We start from the raw sequence: 15602 nt of genomic DNA, 5'->3' as shown, positions 1-15602 counted from the left end.
TCAATTTCCATGATTGTTTTCTCTTGTATTTTTCTTAATTGCCCTTTTTTAATTGGCTTCAATTTACTGTAGGTTTAGCCACTTGAGGAATCAAATTCATTTTTGTTTTTCTTTTCACATTAATAAAAGAATATGTAAGCAACTACAAAATGCTAAAATAACAGAAACAATAACACAATGTTAATGAGTCTAAGAAGGAAAAATGTGACTGCAAAGAAAAAACCAATGAGAAATTAAGCAACAAAAATTTTACATTCATGCAATGATTTAATCAGATTTTTCTGCAGTCTGTGAAGATTTATATCCAATATGATGTTGATTTTTTATGTCAAATGGCAGGAAAGTAAAATTTAAGACTTTCTCACAAAATGTCTATTGAAATGGAATAAAACGGTGCTTGGTCTTACTCTTTCCAAAATGTCTGGATCCCAAATAAAAACATGTCATTTGGATTTCGGAGAAAAAAGTGGAACATTCTTAAAGGTGTGCTTGATATTACATCTGGTTTAAAACAAAGAGAGCATTGCAACGACATCTAATGGGATGGTTTGGGGTTGCAATACTAGATTAGGACAAGTACAATCTGGCAGGTAATTCTGCACCCTACCAAAATGCCCTGAAGACGAATGTCCAGCAGATCATTTCTGTCCAAGAGCTCAACTGCATTTGAGTTACCCAGCAGGGCAATGATATAAAGCACACCAATACAAATTGAGAAAAACTGATTTATCCATCCATTTTCCAACTAGCTTATCCCAGCTGGGGTCGCGAGGAGAAGTAAAGAGCCAATCTATGCCGCAACATGGAAAAACCTAGAAGAACACACCCCGAGACACCAGGACAGCACAGTCTGGCAGGAAGTTGCCACAAAAACAAATGTATAAAATACAAAATAATACATTGTAAAGCAGCCTAGTCAAACTGGACTTTTACTCTCCCAAAATTCCTGCGTTTATATAGCCCCTTGCAAGTCAAGGGACTCAAAAGCCCTTACACACTAATGGGGAAAGCTACATTGTAGCTGCAGGTATCCTGGGGCTCTCTGAAAGAAACAAGGCTACTGTACATAAGAGGTACCTAACCCTTTGACCAACATCAGTAGGACACGTGGGTGAAGTGTCTTCCTCAAGGACACAATGACTGAGATGGACACAGCAAGGGTTCAAACCTGGACCATCTCATTGCAGGACAAACTCATGCGATGCAACAGTCCAATTAAGATGCTCTGGTATGACCTTAAATATACTGTTTATGCTCAAAACCCCAATAAGGTAACATATTTAAGGTAGTTCTGCAAGAAGGAGTGTACCAAAAAGTCGACTTTCATATTGAAACTAAAGACCCCTTGCCAATAATCACAGACCTTTTCCGTCAAGTGTAGCTAAGAGTGTCACAATAAGTTAAATCTGAAAAACTAACACAGAAAAAAATAATAATAAACAATTATTTTAAGACTTTAGTGCTGAAACCTAGACAGGAAACATTAGAGCTGAATTTTACTTTAATATGCTTAATGTATGAGAACAGGGATGTTTCCCCCTGGGCCTGAAACTGGTGGTGGAGTGGAGATAGATGAAGTTGGTTCAGTCCATAGAATGCTGGCTGGCGAGACAATCTGCTTGAGCTGTATTGGTGAAATCCACGATACTATGTGAGCTACTATTGCTTCACTCGGGACCCTGAAGATAGATGTCCAGCTTGGATACACAGGTTTGCATGAACCTGTCCATGATGAGCAAGCATGAAGCAACATGAAGCGACCGGTTGAGATGTGATAGGGAATGCCGAGTCTCGGAGGAATTACACTCTGATAGGGACGAGGTTGAAAAAGCACCATGGAAAAGCCAGATGGAGCTTAGTAATGGTGGAGAAGGGGATGGAGGTGGGTTCAATCGGGTTATGTGAGTTAAAATCAGACATAGCTCAACCACTGCTTGTGGTTGGCTGGGCAGCAGGTGGAGTCGTGGATTTGAAGACCTTTTCAAATGAACTCTGGATGCTGATTGGGTTTCGTTTAGGGGTGGTTCAAAGCTTATTGGTTTGGATTAGTGGAAGGTGAGCCTCTCATGAAGAGGGCAGGTCATTTAGTTTCTGCAGTTGAACTTCAGCCAAGGCTTCATTTATCCAGCAGATTGTTTGGATATGTTTTTTCCTTTGCCTTTCGTTATCATTCAGGTTATCTTTTGTACAAAATGACGTTCGTTTGATGATTTGAAACATTTAACGTGTGACCAAAAACATAAAACAGTCAAAATTTATTAAAAGAATTATATTTTTAGTGCTGATTAAGGTTGATGTTGTAATGCAAATGTATGTCAAAGGCCTCTATAGGGACTGCTGTAAGATTCGTAAGGGAGGGATTTAAATTTAGACATCTTGAAGCCTCCTAAATTCTCTGTGTTTATCTGTTTGATCTAAACCAAAAGTAAAAATTGAGTTTAAGACTTATCTCTATCACATAGGGTACAGATAGGAATATATAAAAATCGATCGAGAGGTGAATTTGAGGTAAGTAATCAACTGAGAAAACATGATCTCTGGACTCCCCCCTCGTTACAGTCCAACAGGAGTTCTCCAGTTAGCTCCTGTCCTCACAGAGTACAGCAAGTTTGTGTCTGATTAGTTTGGTCTTCTGCTTCCTTCTGCTGCAGTCCTTTCCAATCCAGCTCTGTCCTCTAAACAGTTTCAGGCTTTAAACAAAATACTTTTCTGCATATTAGATTATCATCAAACATCCAAAATGGATCAAATGTTGTTTTAGCAATTTTTTTAATAAATAAAGCAATCCTCTTTAATGTATATATCTGAACTTCATAAGCACATGTTCAATGTTTCCTCTGAATCAGAGATAAAGGTTTGATTTATCTAAACTCTTTAAAGTAGAGTAGAATGTCTTTAGTGTTAATGATAAATAAAACACAATATGTTATTTTACTGATTTTTATTTTTACTCATCACAAATTAGAGACAGTCGATTTCTAGGTGGTTTTATTGTTAATTGGGATCTTTTGAAAGAGTCTGCTGGAAAACTATCCTCACAGATAATGCAATAGTTTTGGTATCAAGAAAAGCCTGAGTTGGATAACATTTGATAAAACCACCAGTAATAAACCTTTCTTTAGTAAATCTGATTTAGAGGGAGCTGGTGACTGAGATCCATTCAAAATTCCTTTGATGGGCTGCTGAAAGTGTAGCTGAAATGAAAATGTGGAATCAAATTAGATTTTATTGTAAGAGGTGAGAGTTCATTCTCAAAATCGAATTGTGATGGCAATACAATTATTTGATAAATAATCAATGCTTGCAGTGATAACTGTTCATTTGCTTGTCTATATATATATATATATATATATATATATATATATATATATATATATATATATATATATATATAAGTAATATGAAGTATTACAACAAATTCTGCTATAGTCTGTAAGTAATTACATATCATATTATACGGTGTATAAATTAGATTTCAACTTATCTATCTCTTCTTATTTTACATTTAATCATTATTTGACAGATTATGTTTTGGCTTTCTATTTCTATAATTATGGACCAGAGGTCATAATCTAAAAATATTTTATAAGTTTGCCTGTCTGAATGGAAATCTGAACCAACACAAGTGTAACTCAAAGTTTTAGGAGATCTATATAAGTTAATTAAATGGAACTGGGGATTTGATAGTGTTCATATCTAATATTTGTCATAATTCATCGAAAGAACTACCAAAGAAAATACCTATTAATCCCTGGGCTACAAACAACAGAATTTAGACATATATTTAGGCCATAATTTTGTCCTTTTTTAACAGGCAAACGTCTAATAATTGTAATATTGTACTGACTATAGTCTCCATTCTGTGGAAGTGGTGACCCCTTGTGGCAGTGTCTTGTTTTGTGCGTATTGGAGCTCACATTTTTCTTCTGTTTGCTGTATTTTATATTGTCTCTGTGTTCCTCCCTCTTTAATAAATGCCATCCTGTGAAGAAAGCGCACCTTTCCTTTCCTTTTTTGCTCATGATCAGGGATTGCTCCAAATTCAGAGACAATGATGCAGCAGCTGGGCTTCCATAGATGGATAGCTGTTTACTAATTGATATTTAATTGAATTTGGCTGCTATTTAGTATACCTTGCTCAAACTAAAATCAAACAAGAGTCAGAGGCATAAGAGCAAAAAGTAATTGACTGTACAGACTGCCACCAGTTGGGCTTAAATGATTAAGGAGGCTGATGAACACCAACCTTCTAATGTCTGTTTGGGTGCAGGCAGTAGATTTACTTGTGTTTTTTTCCTCTGTTCCCAGACACAAAACAGGGATTTTCAGCTTGTTTCATATCTGTATGTGTTCAGGTTTATGCTTAGTCAAGATGGCTCGAGTGATTGTCAACCCAGCATGTCTGAGGCTGATCAGTATGTGTACTAACTACACACTGAAGTTAATCAGTTTACGAACTTTACATACAAATACACATTTAAGCAGAAATCTTTGACATTTCCAAGGAAGACTTTCTTTAGCTTTTTTTCTGTTCATGTGTTCTAAATATTGCACCATTCTTTCTTTGCCTTATGCTTTTGTCATTGCAGTTTCTATTTTTCTTACTTTAAACCCTCTGTTGGCATACATATCAGAGCTTTTTTTTTTTACAAGTTGCTTTAAGTCTTTTAAAGACTTAACAGATAACATCTCTAGAGGGAACAGGAAAACTATACACAGACATAAGGCGCTCATGAGATTACATATGCCAGTAGGCTTAATATTAAAGAAACAAAGGACGCTGCTAATATCTCTTTAAAGACACAATTGCTTGATAGAGTGTTTTATTAAGATGTGTTTGTCTTTTTTTATTTATTTATCTCATAACAATAAAAATACAGCATGGGGTTGACAAATGTCTCTGCTAATTAATCTTCTTCTTCTTTTTTTATGGCGTTTGGCAAGCAACTTATTGATGTGCATTACCGCCATCTACTGGAATGGAGTTTGGATCGGGACGCTATATATAAATTCTCCCACACAAAAAAATTAAATAAAATTATAATAATTAAGTTAATAAATAGTAGATTCTTTCTATCAATTTCGTTTTCTCAAGGTGTTAATTAATCTAATTTTAAGTCCGTGTTTTATACACAAACGATAGTCTCGGGTTCGCCGACGTTACATGTGACGTGTCAATCACCGGTTGGTAGGCCGCATTGATGGGCGGAGCTTATTGGAGAGGAATGTAAACAGCTAGCATGCCTGCTCAACAGCTATCAACAGCGCACATAATCGAGACGCAGTCTGTGCTCAAAATGTAAGCTTTAAAAAAATTACTCTTCTCTCTCAATGTCAGAAGAGATCGGCATCATATGCTTACACTTTTTATCATCTTACGTGATGTCTTTAATGTATTTATAGCTAAGTTAGCTTAGTTAGCCCAGGGAGCTAGCTGGGGGATTGCTAACGCTGGGAGTTGTGTCAGAAAGCTGCTTAATGATGATGAGGCATCAGCAGGGAGACATTTAATGGCCGAGGCAGGTTCTTTCTGAGGTGAGACTACTTAGAAAAATAATAATGATAATGTAATGCAAATGCTGCCAGAAGGTTAAACAAACTTTTCAAGAGAAGTTCTTGCTGCTAAAACTGTTAACTGAGGGCAACGCTGAACAATTATGCTTTATTAGCTCACTAAAGAACATTATGGGTAACTTAGGCAGTCTTTTAGTTGATTAATGACATCTTTTTGTGCATATAAAACGAAAAAAACAAATTGTTACTCGGTTCCGAATGATAAAGTACGACAAACAGCTCTATACGTTTACTTCCCTGTTTCGCATCTCTGACTGTAAACAACTATCCGGTTTTAAGGTGTGGCAAGGTCATTTGATATGTTTAGGACTATTCCAAAAGATTGATATGACAAGGCTAATACCTTTGTTTAAAGGAACCTTGATACTTACCTTATTATATCCATTATAATGACATTTCGGTTAACCTGCAGCTTAACTGTCGTTTACCACGAAACGATTGTGTTTGGTTAATTACCAGGTGAGAGGTAGCCTCCTCACATACAGAGCTAAGCTCTCAGCGGGATGATAAAGTTTGCTTGTAGATCTGGTCAGCTTTTATATATTAAAAAAAAAGCATTTTTAAAGAGAGTGAAATATGTGTTTATATGTTAAATAAGGTGGCACAGCCATATTTGGAAATAACTAAGCATATGTATAAATTTTTAAATATATACCAATGATCAGATAGATCTAATGCATTTTTGTTCAAACAAAGGAATGGAAAAAAAGATAAGTTACAGATTAAATTCTGTTTATCTTAATGTTATTTTGATAATTTGGAAATTCAACCTTTTTAGGGGATTGTACTGCCATTAGGGGAAGCGACTCCGATCTAATCAGTCAGTCTTGAGTCATAAAAACAATCAGGATTAATTTTAGGTCAGGGTGCCCTCATAGCAGAACTTCTCAAAGTCGAACCTAAAAAGGCAGAAAGGATTAAAAAAACACAAAGTAACCAAAAACGCATCTGTTGTATTTTTTCTCTTCAGATCTGAGTGGACATCTCTTGACTTTAGAGTAAGAAAATCCTTGTTTCTGTTGTAACTTTGGATTGTGGGCTGAGAGGACATACTTTGCTTGGTCTTTCTTCTATCAAGGTTACATTCTTCAACTCAAGATGAGAGCCTGACCTACAGCTTAAATCATGTAAATGTTCCATTTAAGATACAAAAGCAGGAAAACCCGTCTGTTTCTAATTTGATGCCTTTAATAGAAGCTGGGCACATTTATAATTCTTGTGAGTTTTTGAAACTAGGACAGTCTTCATGATCAACAGAACCTCTTCTACCACCTGCATCAGCTGCCCAGTGCCTAAGGATGTTTTGATCTCATGAAGGGATCTGTCAGTTTGGTAATCCTTCAGTGGCATTAGGAAAGTGATAGCCATCTTTGTGCAGCTGGGACATTTTGTTTCATCAGCATCCATCTGTTTGGCTGATAATGGCCGAATCCAGTTCACAGCCAGCAGCTCCACCAAACGTGCTGATTGGACGCAGCATTGGGGACCAGGTTCCCAACACAGAAAGCCCCTCCAAAGAAATGAATCTGGCTATTAATACTGGTGGGTCAGACCAGGAGGCTAAAGTCCCAAATAGCAAAAGTAAAGCTGAGAGATCTATTCAGGCCAGAGAACCAGAGGAGGATGAAGAGCCCACGCCCACGCCACCGGAGTCATCGCCAAGTCTGTCTGAAAACGAGACGCTGACCATCGCTACCACCGAAGACGAAACTCTGTCGGTTCAACTCGGACATGTTGGCACTGAAAGGACACTGGGGTCAGGAGGAGATCCGGGTAAGAGGTCTCCAAGTCTGGGTTTGTTTTTTGCCTGTGTTCTTTTTCTCTAAGCTCAAATCAGATTTATCAGCAGTTTATATGTTGCTTATTACTCATTAACAAAGGAGTGGACTGTTATCATTACAAACCCGAGGGCCTGTGGGAACTCAAAAGCTTAATGATTAATGGTTTGCAAACAAGGAAAATATGCAATGATCAAATTATTGATTTTAAAAAGCGTCACTTATTCATACCTTCATTTTTCCCAGTAGCATTTGAAATAAAAGCACCAGGTTCACTCAAACGTTCAGTTATACAGACCCTTTTTTCAAAGGTTTGTCAGAAATAAGCCACCTGTTTATGAAACATTTTAATAATTTAAGGCCTACAGCTGTTCCTGATATTGGATGTTGATGTAAACTGGTTTTCAGCGCTTCATGGTGCTCACGTCCAGCTGTTTAACATTCAGTGAACAGAGACAGAGCCGAGCAGAAAAGTGCTTCAATGAGCCTTTGTCTTTTTACTAGATAATAGTGGCTAAAGGCCAACTGAGAATCTCAGCTAGAACAACATTTTCCCCTTTTGTTTCTTTCTGTAGATTTCCAACCGCAATGGAGCATTTAAATCACTAATACCTGTATTCTCTTCAGATTTTGTATGTTATAATTGTAGTAGAAGATGTGTCTTTGCCTGGTGTAAATATTTAAATCTTAGCTTTAACAAACAGCTGAGCATTAGTTTTTGTTTGTGTTGAATCCCTTAGATCGATTCGCTTTTTCAGAGCGAATCCTCTGACCAATTGGTGAAGCCACTTTATTTCTTCTGTAGTATTTGTATCCTGAAAAACATCTCTGTGTTTAACAGCCCTGGACCTGGAGGAGAGCTCCTCAGTGATGACAGCAGCAGACTCTGATGATCAGCAGGAATCCACCGACTCTGCTTCCTTCTCCATTCCTAGTCTGGAGCTTTCAGACGGAGTCCCGACCACAGGGACCTCTCTGGACATCGAGGATGGATTGTCATCAACCTGCTCTGCTCCAGGTGTTGAAGGCAGCCCTCCTTCTGCCAAGGCTCCCACTCTGAAAGCCAGTGAGGCGATGGAAGCAGTGGGTGAGGTTATCACTTAGGGTTTCACTGTCATGGCCTTCCTTAAAGAAGAGCAATGCACCGTTTTTGACCCCAAATTCTACAGCTGTCTGAATTGAATTTTTTCTTGCAAGAACTAAGCTATTTCTACATTTAGGATATAAATTCAGAATGAGTGTAACTGTAGTTTTTCACCTTGGCCACAGGGGGACCTGTTGCTGCAGCTGCTGCTCTTCCTCAGCTCGCAGCTGCTGCCTCTGGGGTCGCCGAGCCCGGACCCTCCATGCCTGCGTATTACCTGGTGAAGTGGATCACTTGGAAGGAGAAGAAGACTCCCATAGTCACTCAGAGCGAGAATGGACCCTGCCCCCTGCTGGCCATCATGAATACACTCTTCCTGCGCTGGAAGGTGAGCCAGTTAACTGTTTGTGACTATCAAAAATTAACTGTTTTGATTTAATGAGAATCTTTGTAAAGTATAATAATGATTAATCTCGGGCTACTTTAACCTTATAAGTTAACTTTCAGTCTTATTTTATGTTGTGAGAGACAAAACCTGTTTTCTCAGTTTTTCTTTTTTCCTTTAAACTCTGTTTTTTGTGGCATCTTATGACTCTGTATTGTTCTAAAAATTCAACAACTTCAAAATAAACACTTAAAAAATTCTTTCAGATTAGAAATACTCCGCTTTTATCAGAAACTCATTTTTATTTTAATTCCAAAACAGTTAAAAAACAATCCACTGGATATTGTTTCAGAATTTGAAGACGGTTTGCTTCCCATCCAGGTCAGAATTAGCATTTAAATTGAAGTTTTATAGAGTGGACCAAAACAACACCTTTTTTTTTAATTTACAAAGCCTAAATAACCGTGGTTACCCATGTGCTTCATAGTCACACATCTAATCTGCATGTTTTATTTTGTTTTTTATCATCTGCTTGGTTCCACATTAAACATTTTTAGCTTATACAGTAAGAACTGTACACCTGTTTTAGTTCAACTCTCAAAAAAAAAAAAGCCTCAAACTCAACGCTAATTCTGACATTTTGAATTGAAAGAGATTCATCTTTTTTGGAATAACTACGACCTAGATGAATGAGAATTTTTATTTTAATGTTCTTCAATTTGATCAGTTTGCTACAGGAAAACGTCCGTCGGACTTAGGAACTTTTTATTTTGGTGAGCATCATTCTTTTTCTGTATTAACCATTTATGTTTGTCTGTTTAGGCAAAGCTTCCAGCTCAGACTGAAGTGGTCACCACTGAGGAGCTGATGGCTCATCTGGGTAAGATGCTGTTTAGCTCCTTATTTTGCTGAAATGCTTAGAGAAAAATGTTTTCAATTTTCAGAGTGAAGCTCATTTATAAGGGAAATTAGAAAAAAACTGTGGTTGTGTGCTTCATAGTCAAATATCTAATCTGCATGTTTTGTTTTTTCATCATCTGCTTGGTTCAACATTAAACATTTAGCTTACACAGTAAGAACTGTTGGACTTTAAAAAAAAAGGATAACAGCAAAGCTGGGGACAGAAATAAGTTTGGACCCTGAAGTGACTGAAGTATGTGTTTTTGTCTAGGAGAGTGTGTTTTATCAGTCACTCCCAGAGAGAAGGCGAATGGCATGGAGCTCAACTTCCAACAGGTACCAACACCTGCAGACGCTTAATAGATTTGTCTTCCTCAAGAGCATCAATAAGCCGTTTTCTGTTTGTTTTTTTTAAATATCACATTTTCACGAATTTAGCGGAAAAAAGGTGGGATATTTTTGTACCATGTGAGTAGAGAACATTGGCTGCACAGGCAGCCCTGCAACATAGATAGATTCACCACCACTTCTTTCTTCCACAGACAAACATCCTGTTTTGAAGGGAGCAGATGTTTACATAACAATGTTTTTTTCTAGATTAGATTAGATTAGATGATCTTAATGGATCTCACAGCGGAGAAATTCACTGGTCACATATTGGCATAGTAATTAAAGAAGGTGCAAAAAAGGAGGAAAAAGGTGCATTAAGAATAAACAATATATATGTACAGTATATCACGGTATATACAGTATATCAAGATAAATAAGGATTAAGGTGCAAGTGTACATGTATCACACACAATGAAAAACAAAATAAAAATAAGAATTAAAAAAATACAAGGGAGTAACACAGAGATTTGAGGTGTCATATGTACAATCAGGATGGCTTATATACAGGTGGATTGACTTTTACGTTAAGGTGTAGTAGGTAAGGAACAACGGTGAGGTAGTGGTATGACTATTATATTCACATATATTGCACAGTCAGCATATTGCACAGAATATTGCACAGTCAATAAATAAAAAACTATAATAAAGCTGCACAGTGGTTGTTACAGGAGTTATTGTGGTTATAGTGCAGTATTATAGAGTCTGATGGCAGCAGGAATGAATGACCTTTCATGCATTTTAGTTGATCAAACATCTTGCATCTCTCTCTAATCTCACAATAGTTTAATTTATTTAATTTTGGCCTGCTGCTCCAATGCAATCCCAAAAGATTTCCCATAGTTTGGAGATCTGTGCTTTGCTGATGGCCTCTCCACTGACCTCAGTGTCTTTAAGCCACTGACTGCTGGTTTTTTAAAGCTTTAAGTTCCTTGGCTGCTATTCTTATTGTTTTTGTTTCAATTTTTTATATTCTTCTTTTGCAACTAAAATCTCTGCCAGCATGATGCTGCCACCGCTCTGCTTAACAAATGGAAAAATTTTCCAAAAAAGATCAGTATTAGGGGAAAAAATTTAATTTTAATTTAATCACATAACGATGTCTCCAGATTAAAATAAACAATTCCTCAGCCTTTATAGTATTAATAATTAATTTTCCTTCCACTCTGGGTGGTCTTTCAGTCCATCTACAGATCAGACGTCTTTTCAAGATTCTATTTTTATTTTTTCACCGTTTCCTAGTTTCAGTCACTGTTGATCAGTGTTTGATTTTAAGCTTCAGCGGCCTGACTGAAGCTCTGTGTCGGCAGAACATGAGCGACGCCATGGCGGTTCTTCCAAAGTTGTCAACAGGCCTGGACGTCAATGTTCGCTTCACAGGAGTCACCGACTTTGAGTACACGCCAGAGTGCATTGTGTTTGACCTGCTGAACATCCCACTGTACCACGGCTGGTTGGTAGACCCGCAGGTGAAACATTAACTGAAAGTTAACTATGAGATTAAACATTGAAAACCTCTGATTTTTCTGTTGTTTATTTATGTTATTATGTCTCAAAGCGAGGATGAAAGCATAAACTATTCTGGACTCAGCTGAAATTGTTCACTTTATATGTGTTTAGAGCCCAGAGATAGTCGCTGCTGTGGGGAAACTGAGTTACAACCAGCTGGTGGAGAAAATCATCGACTGGAAACACTCTGCAGACAGCAGCAGAGTCAGTGAAGGTAAAACATCTGCAGAAATAAACAACACAGTGAGAACATGCAGACCTAAAGTGGCATGGAGGGCAGCATCTGAGCACAGATCCATTTAGATATTCTTAAACTGGTAAATTTATACAGCAAAGCTTAGAGACGGTGAGGAAAATAATTCTTGAAGATTGAGAAAAAGAGCTAACTGGTTTATTAATGGTCCATATTTTTATATATATTATATATTGTTAAAGTTACGTGGTTTTATGTCAGTGTTTGTGATTTGTAGGTCTGGTGGCTGAACAGTTTCTAGAGTCCACAGCCACTCAGCTCTCATATCACGGTCTGTGTGAGCTCAACACGACGGCAAAAGAAGGAGAGATCTCAGTGTTCTTCAGGAACAACCACTTCAGTACCATGATCAAACACAAGGTGGGAAATGAACACGGATCTGAATACGCTTTATGCTGCAGATCCTACCCAACCAGGCTCTGTTTGCTACATTGATGTAGCAGCATTACATCCACAGACTTTTAAACCTTTTCTTTAGCAAAGCTGGAAGGCCTTCGCCCCCCATAGTAGAACCAGAAAATTTCGGTCCCCCATCTTCTACAAGTGCCCTTCATTTTCTGCTTTAAATAATGTTTCTCTCTGCTGGGGCTGTTTTATTTTAGTTTCTCTGTCCTCTTTCAGGGTCACCTGTACCTTCTTGTGACAGATCAGGGCTTCCTACAGGAGGAGAGCATGGTCTGGGAGTCTCTTCATAACGTGGAAGGAGACGGAAACTTCTGCGACTCCAACTTCAGACTGTGCCATCCTCCTGAGAGATCTCCGGCCCCCTCCCACCTGCCTCCCAGCAGCCAGGAGCAGCAGAGGCAGATCGACCAGGCAGGGACTCCAGCTGAGACACAGCAGACAAATGCCTCTCTGCTGACGCGTCACTGAGTGTTTGCATGTCTTTGTTTTGTTTCAGGACTACCTGGTAGCTGTTTCCCTGCAGCAGCAGCAGGAAGGTGCTCCTCGGCCTCTTAGTGACCTGGAACTGGCCCGGCAGCTACAGCAAGAGGAGTACCAGCAGCAGCAACAGCAGCAGCAGCCGGGAACGTCACAGACGCCACGGCAGGTAACTGCTGAGCTGGGTCAATGTCAGCGTTAATATTTGACCTTCAGGGAGGCATTAATGGTACTGATAAAACAAACAACTCTAGTAAAAGTTAGAAACAGGAATTAGATACAAATATTTGATGCTATTGTGGGTTTTCTCTAAACATATGTTCATACCCAAAGCGAATGCATCAACTGGAGTGCGTGATCTGCATGTTAACTCTACGTAAAGGTGCGTTCAGGAGCGGTGGTGTGAAGGAGGCCTTTTGGGCGTGAAGTTCCGCTGCTAGTATCGTCGTAGTGAAATCACACAGAGAGGTTTTGCAGAAGTGGAAAAATTGGCACTTCTATGCTAACATATATGCTAAAAATATAGAACTTAGTTTTTTTTTTTGTTTTTTTTTGTCCTAGGTTAGAGAGTTGCACTTTAGCTCTTTTTGTCCACATCCGACATAATTCAGGTGAATTCCTGGTGGATTTGTTGGACTAGATATAAACATGTCTGTTTTCAGACACTGATCTGACTTTTAACCTTCTGGGACCTATGGCTGTTCTTATTGTTGCATAAATTCAATAATTTGCTTTTTGTTGTCTGTCAAAACACCCCACATTTTCAACAGGACCCAGTTTTTCCAAAGTGATCCGATTTATTTTTTTTTTTTTTAAAGATCAATTTGGTTTATGGATTTGGATTAGATCAAGTAATCAAACTCTGGTTCTGATCCAAAACAAACCCTGATTTTGGGTTTTTCAGCATTTTGTTGTAGGATTTAATTCACTTTGATCCAAAAAATATGAGTTAAGCTGAACGCATAAGAAGGGTATATTCAGTGTGGATTTCAGGCCCAAAATATGATCAAACATAACCATTTGATCAACAACCCTTTAGTTGGATCGTGCAGTTCAGTCTACATTAAACCACAAGGTTTTATTTTCATCTGTCACAATGACACTAATTGCTATATAGCCTAATTAGCTTTAGGATAGGACAGCTAAGTGTACGTTCATAAAAAAACTTCCTAATTTCAATCAGACATAATTTTACAACAAAAAGATGCATATACTGACATCTACTGGTTGATGTGTAGCACAGCAGTTAGATTTGGTGATCTCCAATCTGACATCGCTTTAAAAAACAGCTTAAAACTGGGATGGGTTTTGTAATCCTGGATCCTGAAGGAAATGATTAGCAAATCCATATTGATTTGATCTGAATTAAACCTTTTTAAAAAACGGGCACAGACTCTCAGCTGGGTCACAACGAAGGTTAACTTTGTCTGGGTTGGAAGAAAGTGGACCAAAAGCAAATATTGAATATTATATGAAATCTTTTTTTTTTATCTGTTTTTGTGTTTTAAATGTATTCCTTAAGTCTTGTGTTGATTCAAAATTAGCTTTTTGACACATTTTAAAGACCAGCAATGGTATTTGGCTCTGAAACGGGCTTAAAAAAACCAATGACAGCTTCTCGGATTCTTTAAATGTCTGCAGCTGTTGTGATGGTCTTTCTTCATCGTCTGCAGGTCAGAGGTCAGGCGTCGCAGCAAGCCAGAAGAAGAGAGAAGGACTCGGACTGTGCCATCCTGTAAATGCTTCCTGTTTTAACGCCTGGGACCTCTCGCGAGTCTCGCGTGTGGCGCGCACGCTGAGTTAGCTCCATGCCAAACCCGGCTGCTTTCGTCCAGCAGGTCTGTGTCCTCCAGTTTGGGAAAACCTAAACGCAGGAGGCTGTTGGAACACACGGAACGGACGGGCGTCCATGAAGGGCTCATCGCTGTAACCGAGGATCTTTAAGTAAAAATTCTCTAACTACCGCTCTTAAGGCCGGTTTGAATCGTTAAAAGGAAACATTCTGTTGCCAACACTTTAAACCTTCAGTCAGATATTTAATAGTTATATTAATTTGAGCTCTTTAAAAATGATTGTTTGAAGATTTTTTTCCAGAGATAGCTAAAGATCTATTTATTAAAACAGATTTCCTGACATTTTTGTGGCCATTTGTTTATCATCAAATTTCTTTCGTTCTTTAATGCATCCTGGGGCTGTTCAGAAAGGTTTCCTGTTATACCTCGGCGTGGGTCAGAGCTTTGTGAACTTGTTCCACATTTTGTGATTAAAACCAGACACTTCGCTGCATCTTATTGGGGTTTTATGTGATAAACTAAAACACAGATGGGTGTAAAAGAGAAAAAAAATTACTTATAGCTTTAAATAAAGTTTTTTCTTTTAATCTCTGATTGGATTTAGTGTTGAAACAAGATCCTCTTAGGCCATAATCATCCCTAAACCTTGACCTACTTTCCCCTCCTGCTGAGGAAAACCATGATGCTGCCACCACCGTGTTTCAGTGTGGTGTGATCCCCTCTGCAGCTCATCCAGGGTTCCTAGGAGCCTCTCTTTGAGCTTCGCTGACCGTATCATATCTTTCTACCATTTTTATTTTCCCTGTAGATGAAGATCTTGTTTTAGAGTCTTTTCCAGAACTTTCTTCCTCACCTCTCTGGTGCGCCGCTTGGTCTTTAAGTTCTTTTCCTCACCAATATACTAAGATTAAATTTTATTTTCTGATGAGGTGACTTTCATGTGGCTGCTTGGAATTTTATTTTATTTTTTTATGGTAAACAATTAAAGGAAGTTATAAATACATACTTGTCAGGCTAATTTGGCTCATTCTATGTATGGCTACCTTAATGTTTCACA

The 15602-nt window shown here is 38.2% G+C and overlaps 1 protein-coding gene across 4 annotated transcripts; it reads left to right on the top strand.

The window, feature by feature from the left end:
* Positions 1-5210: 5210 nt before the first annotated feature.
* Positions 5211-15602, top strand: fam63a (family with sequence similarity 63 member A). Of its 4 annotated transcripts, none has more exons than XM_015375048.1 (13): positions 5239-5299; positions 6545-6572; positions 6653-7347; positions 8194-8439; positions 8622-8824; positions 9644-9701; positions 9993-10057; positions 11419-11577; positions 11729-11831; positions 12088-12230; positions 12492-12686; positions 12772-12921; positions 14426-15602. In XM_015375048.1, exons 3-13 carry the CDS (start codon positions 6996-6998, stop codon positions 14489-14491), a joined length of 1740 nt encoding a protein of 579 aa, XP_015230534.1. In that variant the 5' UTR covers positions 5239-5299; positions 6545-6572; positions 6653-6995; the 3' UTR covers positions 14492-15602. The 4 variants fall into 4 exon arrangements, with proteins under 4 accessions (XP_015230532.1, XP_015230534.1, XP_015230535.1 ...); XM_015375049.1 differs by lacking the exon at positions 5239-5299 and adding an exon at positions 5309-5535; XM_015375046.1 differs by having other exon boundaries at positions 5211-5299; positions 6545-7347.

This window comes from Cyprinodon variegatus, unplaced genomic scaffold, assembly GCF_000732505.1.
Source record: "Cyprinodon variegatus isolate N-32 unplaced genomic scaffold, C_variegatus-1.0 Scaffold112, whole genome shotgun sequence".
Lineage (NCBI taxonomy): Eukaryota > Metazoa > Chordata > Actinopteri > Cyprinodontiformes > Cyprinodontidae > Cyprinodon > Cyprinodon variegatus.
The sequence above is the reverse complement of the archived record's forward strand: the minus strand, read 5'-3'. Positions and strand labels throughout refer to the sequence as shown.